The sequence below is a fragment of the Trematomus bernacchii genome, unplaced genomic scaffold (genome assembly GCF_902827165.1).
Source record: "Trematomus bernacchii unplaced genomic scaffold, fTreBer1.1, whole genome shotgun sequence".
NCBI classification, from domain to species: Eukaryota; Metazoa; Chordata; class Actinopteri; order Perciformes; family Nototheniidae; genus Trematomus; species Trematomus bernacchii.
In genome coordinates, this window is record NW_022987564.1 from 11,156,947 (window position 1) to 11,179,737 (window position 22,791).

Sequence of the window (22,791 nt, forward strand, 5' to 3'; positions counted from 1 at the left end):
GCTGTTTGCATAGAGATAACAACTTTTTCAACTAGTTAGAATATACAGGTTTCATAACAACCCGATACACATAATACAGTATATTGATAAATATAATAATATAATGAAAACAATGGGCTATTCTGCATAAAGATAATTTGTTTTTGGTACTACTGTACTTTAATGCAAAATATTTGTTATATTTGGTATATTTTTTATTAAGTAACATTTTATGTAGAGCACTGTTTCTTGTAACATAGTATTCCTGCATTGTTTCATTGCTACTTATACTAAAGTTAAGAATCTGAATAATCCTCCACCACTGAATTGTTATTGTTAAAAATTACACTTTGTAATTAAAAAGTTTTCAGACTTAAATGTCAAAATAGGTTATTGTTCTGTCACTGGTACATATGGCGAGTATGTTAAATGTTTAAAAAATAAACCAAAAAATGTCACTTTACAAATGTTGTGAGTGTGGAACTATCCAAACGTGTATCTTTTCTTCTTAAGTTATAATAAATCATTTATTTCCTATCTCTGACGTGCAGAAAAATAGTAACATAGTAACTGGGGATTAGTTTTGCAAGGGACTCGCTGTACTGTGATTATATGAAATATGGATACTCCTTGATATACAGGAGAGCATTAGAGATTGTAATCACAGACTTTCTTTAATCACGCTTCAAGTATCACAATGAAAAAAACTGCAAAATCCAGGGACATTACAGGTTATTGTAAATTAATAAGTGGTGCAGTGCAGGTCATAAATAAACAGGACAACAAAGAGTTACAAACAAAAACATTTTTATTATCAGGAGGTTTGTATAAAACTGCTGACTGAAAGGTAATTCATACCACAAAGGCTATGGCTCTGATAGTAAGGATGGACATATTTTACATTTTTTCATAACGAGACATCATTTCATTCCAGCTGGGACACCTCATGGAAGTATGCACCGAGCATCTTGGTCCCCTGAATGTAGTTGACTCTGAAATGGGAAAAAAATAAAGTATTATTATTATTTAGTGTATATTTCGAGGTATTCCCCCTCACTTCTTAATCGCAGTGATTTAGGAAGGAAAGGAAATAAGTAGATCAGGAGTGCAATGTGTCATACCTGTTGAGCTTTTCATTCTGGGAGTGAGCTCCATCATCAGAGGATCCAAGAGGGAGCAGCATGACGTTACGTCCCGTGGCCTCCTGGAAGGTCAGGGTGACGGGGATGCTTCCTCCCTCACGGGTCAGGTCAGGCTCCACACCAAAGACTACGGCACAGCAAGGAGGAGAAAATGGGATTAATACAATTGGAAAAATAATCTACAACATTAAAGACAGAGTGCAACGAGAATGATAATATTCCAACCCAAATCCTCTCTCAATAATGATCAAAAAAGAAATTATTTCACAGAAGTTACGAAGAAAAGACCCACTTAACCCTTTGTGTTATCTTGACATCCTATTTATTTCTGATTTAAGTCTGGCTTTGGTTTTCATTGCTTTCTAGCTACAATTGAAACAAATGGGGAATATTTTCTAACACTGAAACTTCCGATAGTGACATCTGTGGAATACTCTGATTAGCAAGGACACAGTTTATGGTTAAGACATGCTACCTAAGTATTTAAGTGGTATGAGCCCCACAACAAAAAACGATTTAAAAGATTTGGCAAACCCAAAACGATTAAACTAGCTAGAAAATGGAGGGTGTAAGCAGTATATGTTTTAAGTGAAAAGAGCCTTTATCCAGATACATTTCTGGTATTGCATGACTCAGCCTCTGTACCTGTCTTCATGGCCTTTCGGCCGGCCATGTAGTGCGGGTGGTTGAAGTCAGAGACCCAGGCCTTGGCGCCGTGGCCCATGTACACATTCAGCTTGTTGGGGCTTCCCAGTTCAGCAAACTTCTTCTGCAGATGATCGATAACCTTGACAACAAAAAATGAAAAAAAACGAGTGAAATCAAAGCACCAAGGATATTTTTTTACAATTTAACACAATGTGTCAGTGGAGATTAATGACATGCTAAAACTAAACCCCATTGTTTACAACATACCAGGATTTTAATAATCATTACAATTAATTAGCATAAATGTATGCAAATAAATGAGTCCATAATGGCTTAATGCTATTCATTTACAGAAAACTACAATTCATTATCTTACTTAATTCTCAGCAATAGGGTGTTTGTTTGAATGACTGGTTTATGAATGCCTAACTTTTGCGGATGTCATTTAAATGTAACTGTGGTATGTGATTATAGTTTTTAATATATTTTCCGCCTAGCTAAGCTGTTGGCAAACTCACTAGAAACAGAAGTTGAATATAGTTAGAAAATAATACAAAATACATGATTTCAAAACTAAATTCTTGAAAAGTGGAAGTTCTTGTCATATTAGCAGACACGATAACCACATCAATCACTGCTTGAATGCCAAGAGGAATAGATGCAGCTTTTTTAACTGTTTTTTTCTCTATTAATGGAACTGAACACATTTAGGCCGCTCTCTAAATCTGCTTGACTTGCAACATTTCTGTTGAAGCAGCGCGACCAAGTGAGTCATCTTTGTGACACACTACCACTTACAGACTGTGGTTGGAAAAGTCAAATCATTTCAAATGTCCCTAGCAGAGACAGTTTCAGTTTTGTAGTCACATGAACAATACCAGATGACAGCATGAGGATCTGTGTTTTTGATATTTCCGGGTCTACCTGCTTCTCCACAACTTTGGGGTCCATGTCGGGGACGAGGCGGATGGAGAACTTTCCGATGACCTTGCGGGGGATGACAGTCTTGGCTCCTGCTTCAGAGAAAGCTCCCTCAATACCATGAAGAGAAAGGGATGGATACCTCCAGCGGTGCATCAGGATTTTCTCCTGTAGTAAAAAAATGACAATAAACCTTTGTTATGATGGATTCCAATGCAGGGACCCAGGGAACTGTTCTACCTTTGAAAGATTTAAACAACAGAAATCAATGCCTTGCCTTGGTGTCATGCAGCAGCTGTCCAACTCCAACGTCTTTGCAGTACTCGTCCAAGTCAAATTCAATTTTCTCATACAGCTTTTTCTCCTCATCTAACAGAGGGGCCACATCGTCGTTCATCCCGGGAACCAAAATCTTCCCCTTATTGTCCAAGAGGGAGCCTGTTTAGAAAGAGTCAGACACAACATTTAAACTCAACTTAAAATGTCCAGAGAAAAATCTTTTTTATTACCATTCTCTCACTAAAACTGCACTGAAATTACTTTTATAAGATTATAGTTCAATTATCAGCTTCACTTACCCATAAGTGCGATCAGGTCGGTCATGGCTTCATGAACAGAGCCACCAAACACCCCTGAGTGAAGATCCTTGTCACCACATTGCACCTTTAAATACAAAAAAGCAATATTTGTATTGTGCTTCATTGGAATACATTTTCACAAAATACACATCTGTGTGAAGTCAGACTTCACCTCAATGGAGAAGTAGCAGATTCCTCTCAGGCCGTAAGTGATGCAGGGTTTGGTCTTGCCGAGCCAGTAGTTGTCAGAGATGCAGACGTAGTCCACATCTTTTAGGAAGGTGTCTTTTCGTGCGAACACCAGTTCATCCAGGCCCTCGGATCCAGACTCCTCCATACCCTCGAAGCAGAATTTGATATTGATGGGGAGCTCCTGCATGTGAGATAAGAGGACAAATGTAATTCTAAAATAAATAAAGACACTTTCATTTACATAATAACAAAGGCCTTACTGAGTTTATAGTATAGTAGGATGGTAGAACTGTTCATCTCCTTATGATGCTTTATTGAAACGAGCATTGGTCAGTGAACCAATAAAATAATATATTAAATGAATGGCATCTTGCTAAAAATCATTTAATGAGATGTCGTGGTCCAACATGACGTTATCTAAATGTAAATTAATAAGCAGATACTAACTCAGAAATACTAGTCAGAAACTCTGATGTAGGAACAGTAAAGGTTATTCAAAACAACATGCAGGTGACGTGACTTGGTTCAATCATTACTTAATGGCTAGATAAGATAATAATTGCTGATTTCCTTTAAAGACCTTTGACCACTTCTCCTGCTGACAGCTGTGAAAGGGATTTAACATGCATCGGCTCTGTACTTTATCACAGAGATAATTCATATCTCAGAATAATGCAGAATCATTCAAATAATGAGGTCCCATGTCACAATACTAAAAGAATACTGCATATTAACTTATGAATATTATGCATTATCACAACAAACGAGTATAAGATACTGCTTTAAGCATAATATAGTTCAGTTGTAGTGTCTGCTGTCCAAAATAACTAACATCTCTTAACAAGTTGGTTTGGAGAACCAACCTAAAAACCTGAACTAATTACAAAAACAATCTGTTTCTCCAAAAAGCCCTTTGGAAATTCAAATGGTGTTATCTTAGAAAGTACACAAGAGGTTCATTTCATTTAATTAACTTTCAATACATTCCAAACCATGTTTACAACCTGAAATACATCACCACACCTCGGTATATTTCCTCTTTGGCATTCAAATAAAATTCCAGCTGGTAAACTCATTGTGTGTGTAGATGTTTTTCATCAACGCCCATCCACACCCAATTTCTTAAGTCATAAATAATCAGCTTTCAGATATTTTAAGATAGAACATGGTCAAACCAAAACTAAAATACGTTTTTCATCATCTTCACAATGAAAAGCTCTGTACCACCCAAATCAGGGATACACCAAGTCTTGTAACAGAGGTCTGATCACCGACAATTACATTTGTTGTACTCTTTTACTTGATTTAAGTTTAATTTAGAGATTAAATTGCGGTGGGAAGTTTACCTGATTGAGCTTCTGGTGAGCCTCAATGCAGTTGAACCAGGCCAACACGGGACCCTTGTCATCAGTTGAACCTCTTCCAAAGAGTTTACCTACAAAGACAAAAGGGTTTTAGTTTGAAGCCCTCGATCTTGTTATTTCTTACACATGTTTCTGAAAGTTGTATATGTATAAAAGTTCTGTTTAAATGTGTGGTTTCCATATAGTTGTAGCGATAACAGAATAAGTTGAAAGTATTTTAAGAAACTAGCTAGTAGTGCGTGCAAATTTAGGAACCCTTTCACATGATGAAAAGTGGAAAGCAATCAGCATTTAAACAACCAGATAGTAAAACATGACGTTGGCAAGAACAGAGCTGAGTCAACAGGAAGGAGACAGGGGGAAGTGGTTGGGGTACTTTCTGTCAGCTGACTCCAGAAAGTACAAGAGGAATTTTGAAAATATCCAACAAACTTCATAATAAAACAATGCTGATATCTGATAGCCTACCAATCCAGATACATTTAAAAATAAACTAAAAAGTATTATTTGGTTGAAAATATATTACATTCTTTATATGTCAAGTACAACAGCAGATGAGAGCGCTGAAGACTGTTAAACAACTGAACTGCTACTTAGTAATATCTATCTATTATCTAATATATCATTCCAATAACTTGGATCTTTTTGTATTACTTTTAATATAATATACTTTAATATTGCTTTAATATTGTCTGCTTATCTGTATTATTGTGTTGCATTGTTGGAGAAGCCTGTGACCTAAGATTTTCAACGACATAATGACTCTGTAGCTATGTTAGTTTGACAATAAAGAACCTTGAACCTTGAACATTACAAAGGATAAGTCATTAAGCTCTTGTGTAATTGTGAATAGAAAATACATTACATAGAAACATTTTACAAAAAAACAGCTTGACCTTTGCCTTTTGAGCAGCTGCATACTGATTCTGCTAAATACATCAGCACTTATTCAGCTCGTCCTGCAACGCGTGAAGATAAGACCTGATAGCACGCCTCTACCCTACAGCATGAGGTAACTTGACTGGACTTTGGAAATATGCAGCAAACTGTGATATAATCACAAGCTCAAAGATAATAAAAGCTCAAAGAGCCTTTTAACAAGACGTTGCACACAAGTAATGAAGATGAAACTGCACACTAAAGAAGGAGTGCGATTTCATTGTTATGTTATACTGAGCCTCAAATGAGATTTAAACATTCAAATAAATGGTTAAAAATACCAGATTCATTTCATTCTGTAATCTGGACATGGCTCAGATAATGTCCTTCTTTTTTTGATTGACTTTATCTGCCATCATGCCTTTTCTGAAGGACATGTTGTCATTTATTTGAGTGCAATATGATACAATAGGTTTGTTGAGCCAAACACGAAAGTAGAGAAATCATTGCATGAAGACTGGGAACTGAAACCCTGAAGTTAACAACATGGCTTGTGTTTCATGCAAGAGAAAACATTCCAGTCTCCTTAAATAACTTCCAGTAAAGGTGTATTGTTTTCAACTTGGCAACGTTCAGGGTGATATCGAAACAGAATCAGGGTTATTTTTGTATCAAATAGAAACCAAAAACGTCTTCTCTCACCGTCTTTCTCCACCAGGGTAAAAGGCTCTGTATCCCAGCCGTCAACGATGTTGGCCGGCTGGACATCAAGATGGCCGTAGATACACACCGTCTTCTTGGCCGGGTCTGACCCCAGATGACCCAGGACTATAGGTGGCAGAGGGATCTCCTCTCCAGAGGGAAGCTGCATGCACAAACAAAAACAAGAAAATACATTATAGAGACGATTTACGAAAGAGGACCTAGTCTGTTACATACAGAAGTAATTTAACACCTTCTGTTTGCCGATGTCCACCATCTCCACAGTTCCTCCCAGCCTCTCGATGTCTTTGGCTGCCATCTCCATCATCTTCTTGATCTCCCCGCGCTTCTCTGGCCAAGCAGACACACTCTGAACTGCCACCCAGTCTGCGAGGCGCTAGGAAACCAAGAATACATTTAAATATTATCTAAGAAAGCATGTACGACCAACTCTAGATGTTTCATAAATCATGTCTAAGTCAGATACGTTTATGGCTAACATTTTATCAAAGCTTATTTTAGCTTCGAGTCGAACATGGCATAATATTTGGGCAATTATCACACACTCCAACTAAGAGACAATTATTTACAATGCTGCTCAGTACTCAGGATAAGAACAACAAGAGATGATCAAGTGAAGACAGATATTTGACTACAATCCAATCACCATTAGGATTAGTTGCCAGTAATAGGAGGTCACACAGGGAGTAAACTTACACTAAATGAATGTCACTTAAGATGAGCTTACCTCCACGTACAGATCCTGGTGTTCGTCCACATACTTGAACAGCGCTGAGAGATGAGCCATCTTTGCCAGCGACAGAAGCTGATGGTTTAACAGGCAGAGAGGAGTGAGACTTTACCACCACCACGTCGCTTTCTTATGGGAGGACACAAACCACACCCTCCTGCAAACCTGCTGACTACTAGTGTATTTGTGGCTTCTGTCATCCAGCAGTGCCAGAAGAGCATGTTTGGTATGAGGATGTTGAGTTGGTGATAGTTTAGCTACAGCTGTTTACCTACTTTGTGTATCTAGTCGTTTTTAGTAATAGAAAAGCAGGTACAAATACATGATCATTAGGTCTTATTAAGGCACGAAGCTCACTTCCCTCACCTCAAGTTGCAAGTATGAATATTTACATATCCCTTTAATCGTTCTTTTGGTCCATTAAAAAAATATATGCATTAACTTCCTTAATATAATAAATAAATAAATCAGGCATCGAGTGCCTATTAAATGGTTTGAAAAACAAATCTTAGCCATATAATTAAGCTCTAACTGATCTTTTTACTAGAAACGTCTCTGTATCATCGGGACATTGCTGACCCGGACAGAAACATTTAACACACTTTTGTTAACAGAACATTTACATCTAGATATCTGCCATCTATGCTAAGAATACATAGAATACTGGAATCTGCACTTCATAACAGATCTAGTCTGATTGAGCTGGTTTATAAAAGTAAACACTGTCTAGTTTTGACTGTACGCAGAAAACAGTTCTGCAGCTAACTGTGAAGGCAGCTGACAGCTCAGACTGAGTGCCATTAGCTAACAGGCTAAGATAATACCTCTAAAAGTAGCAGTAGCAGGTTCAAGTTACACTGAATTATAGCTTATGTTTACACGTATTCTGTTCCTGCCACATGCTCTGGTGAGCTTATTTCTGAAACGCACAAAGAAGCATTAAAACCAACTGTTTAGTTCAAACCAAACTCACCTCGTTTTTATTCCCGTACAGCTGATGTCCACATGTGACTCTTCTCACCCGACGTCTGGTTTCCTTATGACGTTCAAACGTAGCTGAAGCTTTGGAACAGTTGATATTTTATTTTAGGCAGGCAATAAAAGAGAACAGAGAGACTTCACCGTATGGACACAAAGTGACTGTTTACGTATTTTATACGGCGCAAAGGATTGTGGGTCAGCGACAGATGCTTAGTCATGTTCATTCATAAGGTCCAGAAACCGTAAACAGTGGAGCGCAGCCCTCTCTGACAAACCTACCTACACTGACTGATGCAACAGTACTACTCTGATGTTTTACCTACGTAAATGTAGAAATATTGGATTGTATAATTATTTTGTTCAAACCAAGAATTGAAGGTCATTTTTGACAGTAAAAGAAATATGAAAAATGTGCCTGTGATGAAATAAATGTGTAATGTTCTCAAACTAAATAACATCGATTATCTCAAAATAATGTTAGTATTTTAAAATTGTACAGCACCAAACTTTCAGGCCTTTTGTTGTTAATTTTGCCATGTGATGTTACTAAAGACCAATAAATTGATCATACATAACCCATTACTTTCAATTCTACCCATACACTAATATGTTTGATCTACATTGTCTCCAGCATGACTGCTTTGTAATGAAAATCAAGTTTCAAACTAATAATAAATGTTACAATTAGTGGTAGACCGAGTTAAGGTAATGGCATTGTCCAATGCCAGGGCCTAAAAGGCCGATTAATGTTTAAAGTATTTCACAATAGGCAACATCAGATAGAGAATACACAACAGCATTCAATTTTACAAAATTGTGAGTACTTAAACAAGTTAATAGTTTTACTGTGGACATTTGTTGGATACATTCAAGTGCTCTACATGGACAGTGCAGCTATTAAAGGATGTCAAATGTTTAGAAATTGTGTCTCGTAATATTAAGCAGAATTCTATCAGATTTAATTAAATAAGCCTACACTACATTTTAGCGCTGGACAGAAATGGTGTGTGTGACCTTTAGTTGTAATGTTCAGCTTGTTTTAAAAAAAAAAAAAATGGTTTAACTGGCTGAGGTGAAGCTAAACTTCTGAGAGATTGTTAGTCCCTCTTTGTAGATTTGAATATTCAGGTCCCCCTTCTATGGGTGCCCTCTGCTCAACTTTCAAACTATGGCAGTCTCCTTGTATGAACAGACTCGCCATTACAGTGTCATTAAGTAAATCAGATTCTAAAATTAAGCTGGACTTTTAGGAACAATGTTTCTGCAAGTACCCTTTTCCTCCAAGTGTAGTGCCATCTTGAAAATAAAGGCCAAATCAGAAAAGCACTAACAGGAATAATATATGTAAAGTATATCAGACATTTGGAGGCATAGCTGAGATTGATTTAAATGAGGTGGTCTTTAAACTTGTGATAACTGAACTTCTTACCCACTGCTGAAATGAGTTTTCCTCATTAGAAAGTCAAGTGTTGTTGGAAATGTATCATTGTCAATTTCATTTTAGCATGACATGGAACACCTTTTTGAAGAGCAGAAATCATAACACCACAAGACAGACCATTGTATGCTGTATTATAAAACTTTATTTTTTCCAGTTAATAATAAATTGTTTTCTTAATGTCTTCAGCTGCAGATCCTCATCGTGTCTAGAAGCAAACTCAAATTGACAAGACATTGAAAAAGTTGGTAATTCATTGCATGGTTTAGATTCTCACCTATCCATCAAAGCCCCGTTCTGCACAAGTCTTCTCTGTTGTCTTAAAGACTTCAGCAGAGCACATGAAGTAGATCTGCAGGGAAATAAACATTTACCACATGATAAATCATTCATAAATCCTTGAGGGACAAGTTGTCCAATTTTCCCTTTGTAGACAAAACAGTAAAGTTTAGCAATGTGTAAGAGTCTTTAGCAAAAGTCAAAACAAGACCTTTAATACGGCATAGTTTTGACCGTTTAACCCAGCAAGGCTTCCTTAATACTTTGACTCACTTCTTCATTGAGGTACTGGTTTGTTGCTTGATCCATAAACTGGAAGGCCTGGACCATGAAGCGCCACTGGTGACGGTGTGTGAGAAGGTCACTGACTTTAAGGATGGCCACATTTGGGCCATAAGGATTGGTACACCTGCAGATATAACAGAAGTTACGGTTAGGATAATTATATGACCTTATTACACATGAATGGGGCCATTCTTACCCTTCATAAATGAGCACCAGGGCATTCTTTGCAGAGCGAGGGTAAGCAATACAATAGTTGACCATAATTGCTGCATTTGGTTTTGGGGACAGCAGGCGCAGTTCAAGATACACTGGTTTGCCAAGGAGAAGTCGCAGGGGCAGCTTGGCATTTTCAAAGTAGTTTGAATAAGTCTGATCTGTTGAGGTTGAACAAGCAAATGTATAGAAATTGGACAAATGTTTGATTTGCTTTTGAATGAGCCAACTCCAGCCAAGTGTAAACATTTGAATTTCATTTGGAATGAATAAACAGAAAAACTTCACCTGTTGCAATTCTCAGTTGTACACCATACAAGCCATCAGACATGACAGATGATGGCAAGCTGGAAGATGGAGTCTTGACCATATAGCCTGCATTAGCAAGAGACTGTGGAGGAGAGCCCGATTGGCCGTAGCGGCATTCAACCATGAATCTACAAGACATTGTTTAATAAAAGTCAGTTCAAGCTTGGTGCTAAAAGTAAAGACAATGCTACAACATTACATTGCTGGAAAAATACCTTTAATTAACCGACTAACCTGAGTGGATCAGTTCTCGTAATTATGCCATACTTAAGATTTAAAGCTTTGACAATAGTCTGCACTTCAGCCAGGTAGATCTTTGTCCCAGCAACTTCCTGTATGAAAAATAAACACAGTTTTCCCTCAAGTCAACCACTGTATATCTGTAATGCCTTAGGCACAGTCAGACACGTTTTATAGTGATTTATTACCTGAAAAATCGCAACAATTTATCCTTGAGGTGGAGGAATGTGTGGATTCATTTGGGTTGTCCCATTTGAGAAGTTAACTTAAGCTGCGGTTTAAAGATTTTTCGCGAGTCAATTCTGAGTCTTAAAAGTTTGACATCACTAGCTCGAAGAATCATCATCTCAATTCACTCGTTGAAAAGTGCATTGTTAAACAGTCATGCAGAGGGAACGACTTACATAGGCATGAGCTCCACATTCGGTAACTTTAAACTTGAAGATGGCAACCTTGTCATTAACAATGACTGGTTTACAAGTTGTCCCAGGAATGACAAGCGTTGTGGGGTCCAAAGGGATGGATGCAGAGTCGAAGCGAATGGCAAAGACAAAGTGTTGATCCCCAGTGCACTCTGAAGAGAAAAGTGACAATAAAAATCTACCGTGTTAATAGTTTAAATTCGGTAAAACATTTACATAACATCTCCTTAAACGAGCCATACCATCCAGCTGGTAGTAGCATGCCGATGTAGAATAATCCACACAGCATCCAGTCTTCTCACAGTCAGCAGAAGATATTCCTGAAGTGCCACAAGTCACCCTCTCCCCTAAGAGGACAGCACAATCTGAAAAGGCAGGGACATTTTAAAGTGCCTGCCTTACTCCACAAAACCACCCTCGAAGTAAGAACAAGTCTCCTACACTTGTCATTTATCATAAATATGTAGTACAGCCTCAGCAGTGCAACATTAAATGTCTTCCAACAATTAGTTTATAGCTCATTAGGCAGTTTCACTCACTTGTTTTTGGCGCTTCTGTTGGTATGAAGACACGCCTGGGTTTGGTGCGAGGGAACAGGCCATGGTCGGGCACTTTGTCACAAAACGCAGTGGTGACTTGTGTGCTACCAAACTCATCGACGTACAACAACTGCAGGCTGTAGCCATCAGTCTAATCATTTACAAATAAAAAGGAGCTTTAGGAAGTGAATTCCTAAATGCAAGGTTTAATAAAATAAAATTCTCATTCACTTACATGCTTCACATTGCACCCAGTGAAGGGTACAGTCAAGGTTTTCTGGAAAGCGTTCACTTTATAACCACAAAACCCTGGAGCATCCATGACAGCCATCAATTCCTTTGAGCCTGGAGGGGGAAGGATTAAAAAGTCATAGTAAGTTGACCAGATGCAGTTAGCAAATATTACAAATTGGCAGACAAGGTCAAATACATACCCAAAACTTTAACATCACTTAGGGAACCCGTCGGCACAATCTTGAAACCAGCTTCACTACAAGTCACACTTAACCCAGACGAAGTAGGACAGGTACTGCTGTTCCAGCTCCTTGGAAGGGCATTTACAAATCCTGTCCGAAAGTCTTGATCAATACCTCTGGCCATGTTTCTTTCTGGGGCATCATCATCAAATTCCACCTGAAATCCACTATTGGTGCCTCTGGCCAAGTTTCTTGGAGGGGCATCTTGAAATCCCGTCTGGAATTCTCGTTCGGTGCCTCTGGCCAAGTTTCTTGGAGGGGCATCTTGAAATCCCGTCTGGAATTCTCGTTCACTACATCTGGCCATGTTTCTTTCTGGGGAATCATCAACAAATTCCACCTTAAATGCACTTTTCGGAGCACTGGCCCAGTTTTGTGGATGATAATCTTCTACATCCTCCTCGAATCCATGGTGAGCAGACATGGGGTTTCTACCGGTGGAGGGGCCCAATTCAGGCAACTCATCCTCAGGAATCACCTCATCGAAGTCACTGTGGTCATCTAGAGAAAGCGGTCATTGTTACCAAAGTCAAATGAATACAGTCAAAAAAACCTTTTGTGAAGACACAGCTAAATATTGTTGCCATTTCCATAATTGTATATAATATATAGTGCCAAGTGCAGACTCCGCCACAAGTCTGCCCAAAGGGAGTTTGTAGCTAAAATGAAATACATTTTAGAACACATTGTGAAGACTCAAACCCTTAACCCCTCCCATCATAACTGATGCTTGCAATAGCACATTTTTTTGAACAAGTTTCTGAAATCTCCAAAAATGTAATTTTTACTCCCATCGATTGAGCTTTTTCACTCCACTCAAGTGTATTGCAACTGATAAAACTGGCCCAAGACTAAACACAAAATATTTTGTCAGGGAACACAGACTTCTTAACACTTACAAGACAGAAAATGTCATCAAGTCAGTAGGCTATACGAGTAACAGGAACAGTCCTTTAAAGCCCAAATGACTGGTGCTACCAAACAAAAAAATTATATAGCAGCTAAACCTCAAGAGAATTTAGTTGAGAAAGAGCCTTTCATGCCTCAAATTCTCACTTGTAAAACAGTATTTTAATTCCTTTCAAAACATATTGTTAAGCTTTAAAAGAAAACCTAAGAACTCCAGGCCCAGACATAATGTGATGGAGGAGTTTTCTTGCAACAGCGAACAGCTTTCACTCATTGAGGAAGATTGAGAGTGGCTTACCTGTGGAGGTCACGCTTGGTTCTGGTTCTCCCCATTGCCCGGTCTCGTAGAAGTGATTGAGTTGATCGCTGGTGATTGGTTTCCATCCCCGCACTGGACCCAGCAGCAGAGTCCCAGACAGCACCAGCACCGCCAACACATCAACCTTGATACCAGCCATGGCTCGAAGTGAATAACCCTGCAGCAGCTGCAGAAAGTCGAATGAAGACGTAACCTCCTGCCACGCTGTAGTGGTTGGAGTTAATTGATTGCACCTGAAAGCTGCTGATTGGCACTTGCTAATCAAGTCGTGTGTGTGTGTGTGTGTGTGTGTGTGTGTGTGTGTGTATGTATGAATCAATCTCGCATATGTGCTCCAAACAGAAGTCGTTGAAAATAGACAGGCCTTGTTTTATGTTCATGAGTCTTATCAACACCGATGTAGGGGTTTACAATTTGGCCACTTAAAATATTGAATGATTATACATCGATAAATGTTCACTTTTTGTATCTTATACATATTTCAGTTATCAACTGTGAATAATAAATACTTGTTATTAACTTGGTAAGGACCTATTAACAATTGAAAAAAACATGAAATGCATTGGGCAGTATGCAACACATGTTCATATCCAAAAGGTAATTAAACATATTTGATAATTCATACAGATTGGGAATTCTGCTTTGCTTTATTAGCCTTATTGAGAAAATACAAAAATACACTTCACAAGTGTCCTGACCAATTTCAGGTCACAGTATTATACCAAAAATAAGACTCAAGAAATCACAATATATTTAGATCATTGGGCAAAACAGTTCAGCAAAAGCCTCTACATCCTGTTACTAAACTGATCACCAAGTATATATTTTATCAAAATGGTAAATGATTCCCAGTGTTGCTCAATTTGATATCATAACAAACATATCTATTTTTATTTTTCATATAAAAAATAGATTTTAAGTATTGTAATGAGTAATATTGGATGTTTGTGTCAGAATATATTTCATAATGACTCATATCAAATAATTTCATTCAGAATAAAAGAAAGAGGAATATCTTGTGTGGCAAAAAAATACTTTATTGCATATATTCAAGTACACAAACACGCCATGTATTCTGCTACTGCATCACCACAGGTCAATAATCAGACTCTTCCAACCTTTATTATTCATAACAATAGATTAGCTTTCTTTGAATCTTATTCTCTAAAGCCAATAACAAACAAAAGAACAATTGGAAGTACTAGATATTTCAACGAAAATCACTTGTAGGCATTGGCTTTATGTTTTGGCAAGAAGATGAAATTCTTTGGTACAGGTCCGAGCAGCATTTCACTGGAGAGGGGAAAAAGAAGGACATTAGAATCAGTAAATACATCAACAGTTCATTTTATTGTAGCCTGACTTTAAAATGGTGCTTCTTGATGTTTCCCTGCTCACCTAATCCTGATCCAGTCCCCAGCATGTTGACTGGCCATCAGTGACTCCAGGTAGTTCCTGCCCATGTAGAATGGAGGTCTCTCATTGATCTTCTGTGGCACCCGCTCCAACAGGCCCACTGGAATATATCTAAGAGGCAGAGATAAACTCATATATTTAGCGGCCTGGTCAAATTAAAAGTCATAAATATTGCTTTCATAATTACAATATTTCGCTACCTGCACATGAAGGAGAGCCACTCCAGCATGAAGGTGCGGGTCTTCTCCACCCCCCGTGTGTCGGAGCCCCAGTGTTCTAGACCAAAGTTGCTGAAATCCCGGAGGACGTCCAGTCGCTCGTTGGACGAGATGTCCCAGTGTCGGCTCTCCTTTATTTCGGTGAAGATCCAGGGCTTAATAAGAGCACCCCTGAAGATCCAAAAGTCAGACATGCACAATCAGTTTCAAGTTCACCACAAAGATAATTCGGCTCTGTAATATAGAGTAATTCCACTGGTCATGACTGGTTATGGGTTAAATAATCCTCTAAATTACTGTGAAAGTAAGAACACACAAGAAGTTCACTGACAATGATACAACATAGTAAATAAACTAGGGTGGACAAAATATTTTTACAATCTTGACTTTTGCCTCTGTGTTTCTATTATATTGTCTACTTATTTAATCACTATAAGTGGCACCAACCTTGCAATCATAATTCCAGAAACTCCGGTCTCTTTTGCTTTCATGGCATCTTCATAGGACAGAATGTCTCCATTACCTGGGACAATAAACACAAGTAGTCTCAATCATTACCAACAATAGATAACATTTCTTAGGCCTGTGCAGGATTATCAAAATGCATACATGGAGTTATTTTCACCTATATATATATATATATATAAATATATATATATATAGGGATGGGTATCGTTTGAAATGTATCGATTCCGATTCTGCTTATCGATTCCGGTTCTTATCGATTCCCCGTTTCGATTCCAAAATGTAATAGAAAGAGGTCAAACGTTTAGATAACAAAAATATCTTTATTCTTTTAAGCTTTAACTGACATTTTTACAAATAAAAAATATACATGCAATACAAATGTATTGCACAATAGCTGTGCCTTATTTTAACTGAGCTATACCTGTGGCAAGCTACACTGTGCCTTGTCTTTTTCTTTTTTAGTGTAGTGGAGCCTCACTTTAGAGCGTTTACCGCGATCCATCTTTGGTGTTATGAAGTGACTGAGCTTGTGAACTGTCTACGGGAGGGCGGGGGGAGCCTCGCTGCGGGGCAACTGTGGACTTACATGATGCGATGTTGTATTTTATTGTTGCCTCTGTGTTTAGTGTCCTGTCTGTCTGTAACTTTGTGTGGTAGTGTTACCACTGACAGGTCTCTCTTGCAAATGAGACCTTGTGTCTCAATGAGATTTTACACCTGTATAAATAAAGGCGAAATAAAAAAAAAAAAAATGCCGTTTAAAAAAATTAAGGACGGTGCCGGCCGCCAGCGTACCGAGCCGGCCGTCAGCGTACCGAGCCGGCCGTCAACGTACCGAGCCGGCCGTCAACGTACCGAGCCGGCCGTCAACGGCCCGCTGACGACCGGCCGTTCTGTGATTCTCCAGAACACACAGATGGCCAGTCCGCCCTTACCCTGTATTCCACCGGGTCACCGCGGCGCAGTGGAATACAAGGTCTACCGCGTTTAGGAACCGTTAAGCAGAACCGAAATTGTGTATTTTGTATGGGTACCTGGCATTTTCTTATCGGTTCTCATCTGGAACCGAGTTTCGGTTCCCAACCCTATATATATATATATATATAATAGTTTGCCCCCATCTGAAGTGTGTGTAACTACAATCAAGAAATTGAAAAATAAGTTCACATACCAAAAAGGGGGACAGGACTAGCCAGTTTGGAGCAGGTGGTGATGTAGTCCCAGTCAGCTAGTTTAGTGTAGCGCTGCTCTCTGGATCGGCCATGCAACTGTAAGGAAACTACATCAGTTGTGTTCTCATACTTTAAAGCTGAAGGAGGAAAAAATATTATGCATCAAACTTGCATCAAATGTAGTTCAATCAAGTCAATCAAAATGCAAAATGGTAACATCACCTTAGATATATAGACACATCAAGTGCTCTCACATTACATTTCAAAGAGGTTTGTTGAGTGCATTAAAATTAAACAACAACGTAAGAAAATAATAAAGCTAGCCACATGAATTAATACACGATTTGATATGATTTTCATTCAAGTGTCCACTTGTTCCTACACTATTTGAAACGAGACTGACTGGACTGCCGTTGTTTGCAGGTGTTTTTTTAATTAAAGGGGACCTATCATGCAAAATGCACTTTTGTACGTCTTTTATACATGAATATGTGTCCCCGGTGTTCCAGGGAACTCACCAAGTGTCAGAAAACACAACCCTCTCTTTTCCTCCATACCCAAATCTCTAAAAACAGGGCTGCAACGCATCTGATACAGACTGATACAGGTTTGAACATTTCTCTGACGTCAGGACGGAGGAGCTCCGCCTATGTGGCCAACTCTCCACCTATCAGGGGAATGAGAGGTTGCCGTGGCATGGTAACAGCATGGTAACAGCATGGTAACATGACGCTCGTAACTCGGCCCCCTCCTTTGCAGGGGGGCGTGGTCAGCTGCAGCGCATGCAAAGACAGGGTGGAGGAGAGCAAAATAGAGCGAAATGAGGCATGGCTAAAATGCATGATCTGTTTGGTATTTTGAAAAAGAAAACGTATAAATATACCTTATATAGGTATGGCCCTACAATATATTATTCAAATATAGCATGATAGGTCCACTTTAAACTGCCACTATACTAATAATTTTCAACACATGAAGGTCGATACCCTTTCCCCCTGCTCAAACGCATGCCGTGTTACTTACTGTGATCATAGAGACATCCCACTTCTTCATCTCTGGAATAAGTTTGTGCGCTATGTTGCACTTCTCCTGAACACCAGTGCGGATCTTGACTGTTAATGGGACGTCAAGGACCTTCAGGAAGAAAGAAAATTACATTTTCCTCCTAAAAGCCTAAATTCAACAAGACATCTCATCCAGCTGAACCGGGTCAAAACACCCAAACTTACATGGTTCATTCCCTTGATTATCTGTTCAAACTTTCTGTTGCGTGTCATCAAGCCGCAGCCTCCACCCTGATGAGGGAAAGCAAACAAACACCACCGGTCAGTGAGTGTCATGATGATGTTCAACGATGCTTTATACACTGGATCATAAAACACAAATGACTGTCTGACTTTAAAGCTTAAAGTCATCATGGTTTAATGTTATTTTACTTTGACTGGCCTGCCTTATTTAGAAAAAGATAATTCTGCTTATCTTTTTCTTGGCATTGACTGTATCAAACAAAGGGGGGGTGGATTTAAGCTTTTAGGTGGGTTCTAATTGAACTTCAGTTCAAAGAAATACTGATCTAAAGATAATTCACACTGCAGCAAGTATGTGTGAAGTCGCTCAAATGTAAACGACAGAGAGGATAACATAAAGTAGTGAAAACACAGTGGAACTAATGGGTTTTATGGAGGGTGTACCTTCTTGTAGACGAGGTCAATGGGGCATCCAGAGTTGATGTCCACAAAGTCAACATCTGCGTTGTTGTTGATGAGCTCTGCGCACCTTGTCATGGTGTCGGGGAAACAGCCCTCCACCTGAAGACAACATTTGGACTTTTCTTCAGACAACTTAACAAAATCTTTTGATAACAGTAAAATAATACAATTTGTAGTTTGTCTAAAAGTGTTAACAACATCAAAGAGAGCAGATTTGTTCTGAGGAGTTAAAGAAATCTAGGAACAGCACCTGGACGCCGAAAACATCTTCACTTTCGTGCCGCTTCAGGAGGGCCCACTCTGACTGCTGGCCCTGCAGCAGGTTGGTGCACATGGCCATCTCCCCACAGGTGATGTCTGCTCCAAAGCGCTTGCACAAACGGCGGAAAGGCAGATTTCCACACTAGGGAATTAAAGGGAATCATTAAAGTCAGGTCAATACTTCATATCTGGGCTAGCATTTGATATAATATGTTTTAATTCTGCTTCTATAGAGTAGAAACTTAAAGGTCACCTATTGTGCAAAATCCTCTTTTTCATGTCTTTTATACATAACCATGTGTCCCCTCTGTGTAAAGAGATTTTGAAAGTTTTCAGGAAAAAAGATTTGCTCTCTTTTTGTCCTGATCCATTTATATAAAAACCTGTCTGAAAATGAGCTGATCAGATTTTGGTCACTTTATGATGTCATAACGGTTATTTGGCTTGTGTAACCATTAGCCAATAACCAACCAAGGTAACACCCGCCCACCTTATCACCTGAATCTCCTCCTAGAGCACCAGTGTGTTCTTTTTAACAAAATATCTCTAAGAGGGGCGTGGGGAGTGGCTCCTTATTTTCATCTAAAGTAACAGACAGAGAATCAGCACTTTTGAAACAGGGCTGAAACAGAGGGGTTTATGGGATGCTACAATGCACGATCTGTTTGATATTTCGAGCCAAACACTTCAGAGACATGTTTTGTATATATTGGAGACCTATAATATATTGAAGAAAAACAGTGTAATAGGGGACCTTTAATAAAAAACTTAGAATCAGAATCACTTCAATTTGATTAGTTTGGCAGCAGTTAAGCATATAACTACAGCAATAATATGTTTATCCTCAGGACTCAATTAAATCTGGTTGTACTTACAGTTGTTAGAGGAGCGAGGTATAGCTTGTCCTGAAAGTCCACCTTGAACAAAGAGACGGAACACATCACTCCTTAGAAATCAGAAGTGAGTTGTGCAGAGACTTGATTGATTTAACAGTATCAGCTGGCTGTAATTAAATTGTACAATTCAAAAAAATGGATAACCGATAATGAAATGGATATTGCAGTAAAGATTTTGGCCCGAGATATACCTGTTTCTTCTCACATTGGCGCAACTTAATGACATCCTCATCAGTGAGTGGGCCAATAGTCTTCACTGGAGGCTGTTTATCTTGGCTGGCCTGTTACAAAGCAAACATGTACAAAAAAACATGTAAAATACTGAGCAACATAACATGTATACATACTGTGTTGTGCTCAGTAAAAGTTTGTACCTGTGTTTCTGCTTCAGTAGACACACGCTGCTCCCCTCCTGTTGGATCTGCAGATACTACAGCTGTATCACCAAGGTGTAAAAAAAGACTGAGTTATAAGACTGAATTTATTTTAATTTTGTTCAACTTATATCATGAGGAATGACGGGCATGTTGCTAATCGATAACTGAATAGAGTGAGCTGATTAAATGAAAGCTCCAATGAGTGCCACAGAGACTCACTTCACTTCCTTTTCCAATTACAGTTTTAAACCACTGAACAGATTCATTATGAGACAAGAACGACTGAGAGCTGGAAGAATATACATATAGGACATTTACAAAAAAAAACTTTATATAGTCTTACCATTTCCAAGTTGTTGTGTTTTTTCTTTGTTGTTTGCAAGTGTTTTGAGGTACTCCTCTGACTTCTTGAAGGCTACAGAGCGCTTCCTCAGTTGATTCTGGAGCTCTTTTTTCAGGCTGTTCTTCACCGTCTCCCTGCCCTCGTTGGCCTTTATTAGCTCTGCATTCTCCATGGTTTTGAAGTCAGGTGTGGTGTGCGCCTTTGCGTAGCGGCAGGAGAGACCATAACTACACTTTCCGAATGTGTCGTAGAGGTAGCAGCTTTCCCCGATGTCAGCGAGCTTAGAGGCCATGTATTCGGCTGCGTCATGAAGAAAGATACATTTGTCTCCATAGGTACATTCCTTATTGTCCTGCATGGATGGGAAAAGTCATGACAATAACCATTAGCAGACATAGTGATTGCAAAATACTTATGTGGTATTCCAGAATGATGTTAACATTTTCTACCTGAATGACTGAAGGACATAGTCGTTTTTCATCAAAGGCATTAGGCTTCGTGTGTGGCCGTGACTTATTCTGTCCCCGAATGCGTTTACCAACTTTATTCCTCTCCTCAGGGTCTACTTTGAATTTTTTTGTTTCAGGTTCCTCCACAGATGTCTCTTTTTCCTCCTCAGGTTTGTCATTATCGCTGGTCTTATGTCCTTTTGGGCCTTTCCACCCAGAGTCTACAAACTCATGAAATTTGTCTTTGGTGGTTAGGAATCTGCAAATAAAAAAGAAGAGATATGAGATATGCGACTGGAGACATTTGAGGCCAGCATTTATAGTATACAGAATATTCTGTCACCTTTGCATGCTGCTCTAAAACCACATTAATGACTCAGTTATGGTACAATTAAATGAAGGGCTCACTGGTCCTTGTAAAACTGGAAGGAAAGCTGAGTCCATACTCTGTGCAAGATGTTAAATGCATACAATGGAGCTGCTAAGCCTTCTTGCTAACTGTGCAGTTCTGTTGACTACATCAGACAAAAGCAGCGTGCAGGGTGAAATGTTTGAGTCCATGCTATTCTTCTGGGAAACAGTGGATTACTCTATTCAAGTTGAGAGGCATTTCCTGCCCCAAGTTAATAGTATCTCTGCGTATGCCAATAAGGACACATTCAAATAAGTCAAACTGGTGCGGTGTCAGCTGTAATACAAGTGTTATAATGGATAAGGGATTTCTGACACAATTTTCCAAGATGCAAGGAAAAGGTAAAAGCTGGAGATCTTAAATGGCTGAAACAAGTTGATCTAACAACAGAGAACTTGATTAAAATACAAGATTTGCTGTAGTATGGAACCTGTCTAAGGCAAGTCATGGCGCTCAGCATTTTGACAACTGTGTGGTTACTGTCATATCATCTGTATACAAGCAGTATATACTCCAGACAACACGTGAGAAGGTTTGCAGTGATTTCCACCAGTTGTACTATCTCATGTATTCCACAATAAGCTAGTAACTTACTGTGTTTTGAGTGCAGCATCGCCCTTCACAATGACATCAGTCTTCTTTTCAACAGTTTCCTCCATAGCATTTTCCATCCCACAGGCTTTCTCCAAATCCCTCTGTTGGAAAACATATCGATTAATCCACTGATTAAATCGTACTAACTAATGTATCACATGACAGAATCTTTGTATTATTGTTATTATACAGTGGCTTTGGATATCCACCTTTGGTTATGCATTTCAGGGTTATATTTCATTTTAGTTTAACATTGATTTTATATTTCTCAAGTGTTTACTATGATAAAATGCATTTTATTGTGAAATAAATGTGAAAAAGCATATTCAATCAATGTTCATTTCCTTCATTGTAAATCACATTGTTCTACATTGCTTGTATGAAAGGTGCTATAGCAAAATCACGTTACCTTCATTTAGGTTGCCTGTCTGTTGAAATGAATCCAAATTAACATTACCAGAGTAACTTACCTTTTATATTAAGTTTGTAAACAGCTAACGTTACTGTAGCTTTAACTGAATCTACCTGCTAAGAAGCTAACAGCTAACATAAATGATGTTCACAGAAACGATTAGCTGCTGGCTTGCTAACGCATTTAAGAGTAATTTATAGCACTTAAAAAGCTAAAGTAAAAACACTAAACAAATACAGTTAACTTTGATTATGCTTGTCTCTTACCCTAAAAAGCGCAGCAACAATCCCACAGCATGAGGAAAGACATGTGCAGCAGTTTGGAGAGGTCCGGGTGTACTGGCAGACGAACATTGGTTCCGCGTCTTTCAAATTCATCTCAGACATTTTCAGAATAAACTATAAAACAATTGAAATTGATCCCTACAGTCCAGGAATGAAGTATACAATCAGATTACCCATATTATGGAAAATAGAAATCTGATGGCCCAATAAGCTA

At 38.7% G+C, this 22,791-nt stretch overlaps 3 protein-coding genes across 3 annotated transcripts; all 3 read right to left on the minus strand.

Annotated features, from left to right (window-relative positions):
• Positions 1 to 768: 768 nt before the first annotated feature.
• On the minus strand, positions 769 to 8,358 carry cndp2 (carnosine dipeptidase 2). Its single transcript, XM_034124423.1, has 12 exons — positions 8,130 to 8,358; positions 7,154 to 7,231; positions 6,659 to 6,802; positions 6,406 to 6,568; positions 4,807 to 4,895; positions 3,441 to 3,641; positions 3,269 to 3,353; positions 2,968 to 3,128; positions 2,694 to 2,858; positions 1,767 to 1,908; positions 1,101 to 1,248; positions 769 to 971 (listed from the first exon to the last, which is right to left on the minus strand). Exons 2-12 carry the CDS (start codon positions 7,211 to 7,213, stop codon positions 905 to 907), a joined length of 1,425 nt encoding a protein of 474 aa, XP_033980314.1. The 5' UTR covers positions 7,214 to 7,231; positions 8,130 to 8,358; the 3' UTR covers positions 769 to 904.
• A 1,344-nt stretch (positions 8,359 to 9,702) lies between these two features.
• Positions 9,703 to 13,739, minus strand: LOC117477705 (zona pellucida sperm-binding protein 4-like). The gene is made up of 12 exons (XM_034124424.1): positions 13,546 to 13,739; positions 12,297 to 12,839; positions 12,098 to 12,207; positions 11,863 to 12,013; positions 11,566 to 11,688; positions 11,306 to 11,475; positions 10,896 to 10,993; positions 10,641 to 10,789; positions 10,336 to 10,513; positions 10,128 to 10,263; positions 9,853 to 9,927; positions 9,703 to 9,783 (listed from the first exon to the last, which is right to left on the minus strand). Exons 1-11 carry the CDS (start codon positions 13,703 to 13,705, stop codon positions 9,853 to 9,855), a joined length of 1,893 nt encoding a protein of 630 aa, XP_033980315.1. The 5' UTR covers positions 13,706 to 13,739; the 3' UTR covers positions 9,703 to 9,783.
• Positions 13,740 to 14,582: 843 nt separating this feature from the next.
• dus3l (dihydrouridine synthase 3-like (S. cerevisiae)) lies at positions 14,583 to 22,638 on the minus strand. Its single transcript, XM_034124425.1, has 16 exons — positions 22,560 to 22,638; positions 21,882 to 21,982; positions 20,876 to 21,134; positions 20,427 to 20,778; positions 20,081 to 20,142; positions 19,898 to 19,987; positions 19,686 to 19,727; positions 18,800 to 18,952; positions 18,532 to 18,648; positions 18,070 to 18,135; positions 17,864 to 17,974; positions 16,840 to 16,936; positions 15,648 to 15,723; positions 15,183 to 15,371; positions 14,965 to 15,093; positions 14,583 to 14,859 (listed from the first exon to the last, which is right to left on the minus strand). The coding sequence occupies exons 2-16, from the start codon at positions 21,956 to 21,958 to the stop codon at positions 14,787 to 14,789; spliced, it is 1,893 nt and encodes a 630-aa protein (XP_033980316.1). The 5' UTR covers positions 21,959 to 21,982; positions 22,560 to 22,638; the 3' UTR covers positions 14,583 to 14,786.
• Positions 22,639 to 22,791: the final 153 nt, after the last annotated feature.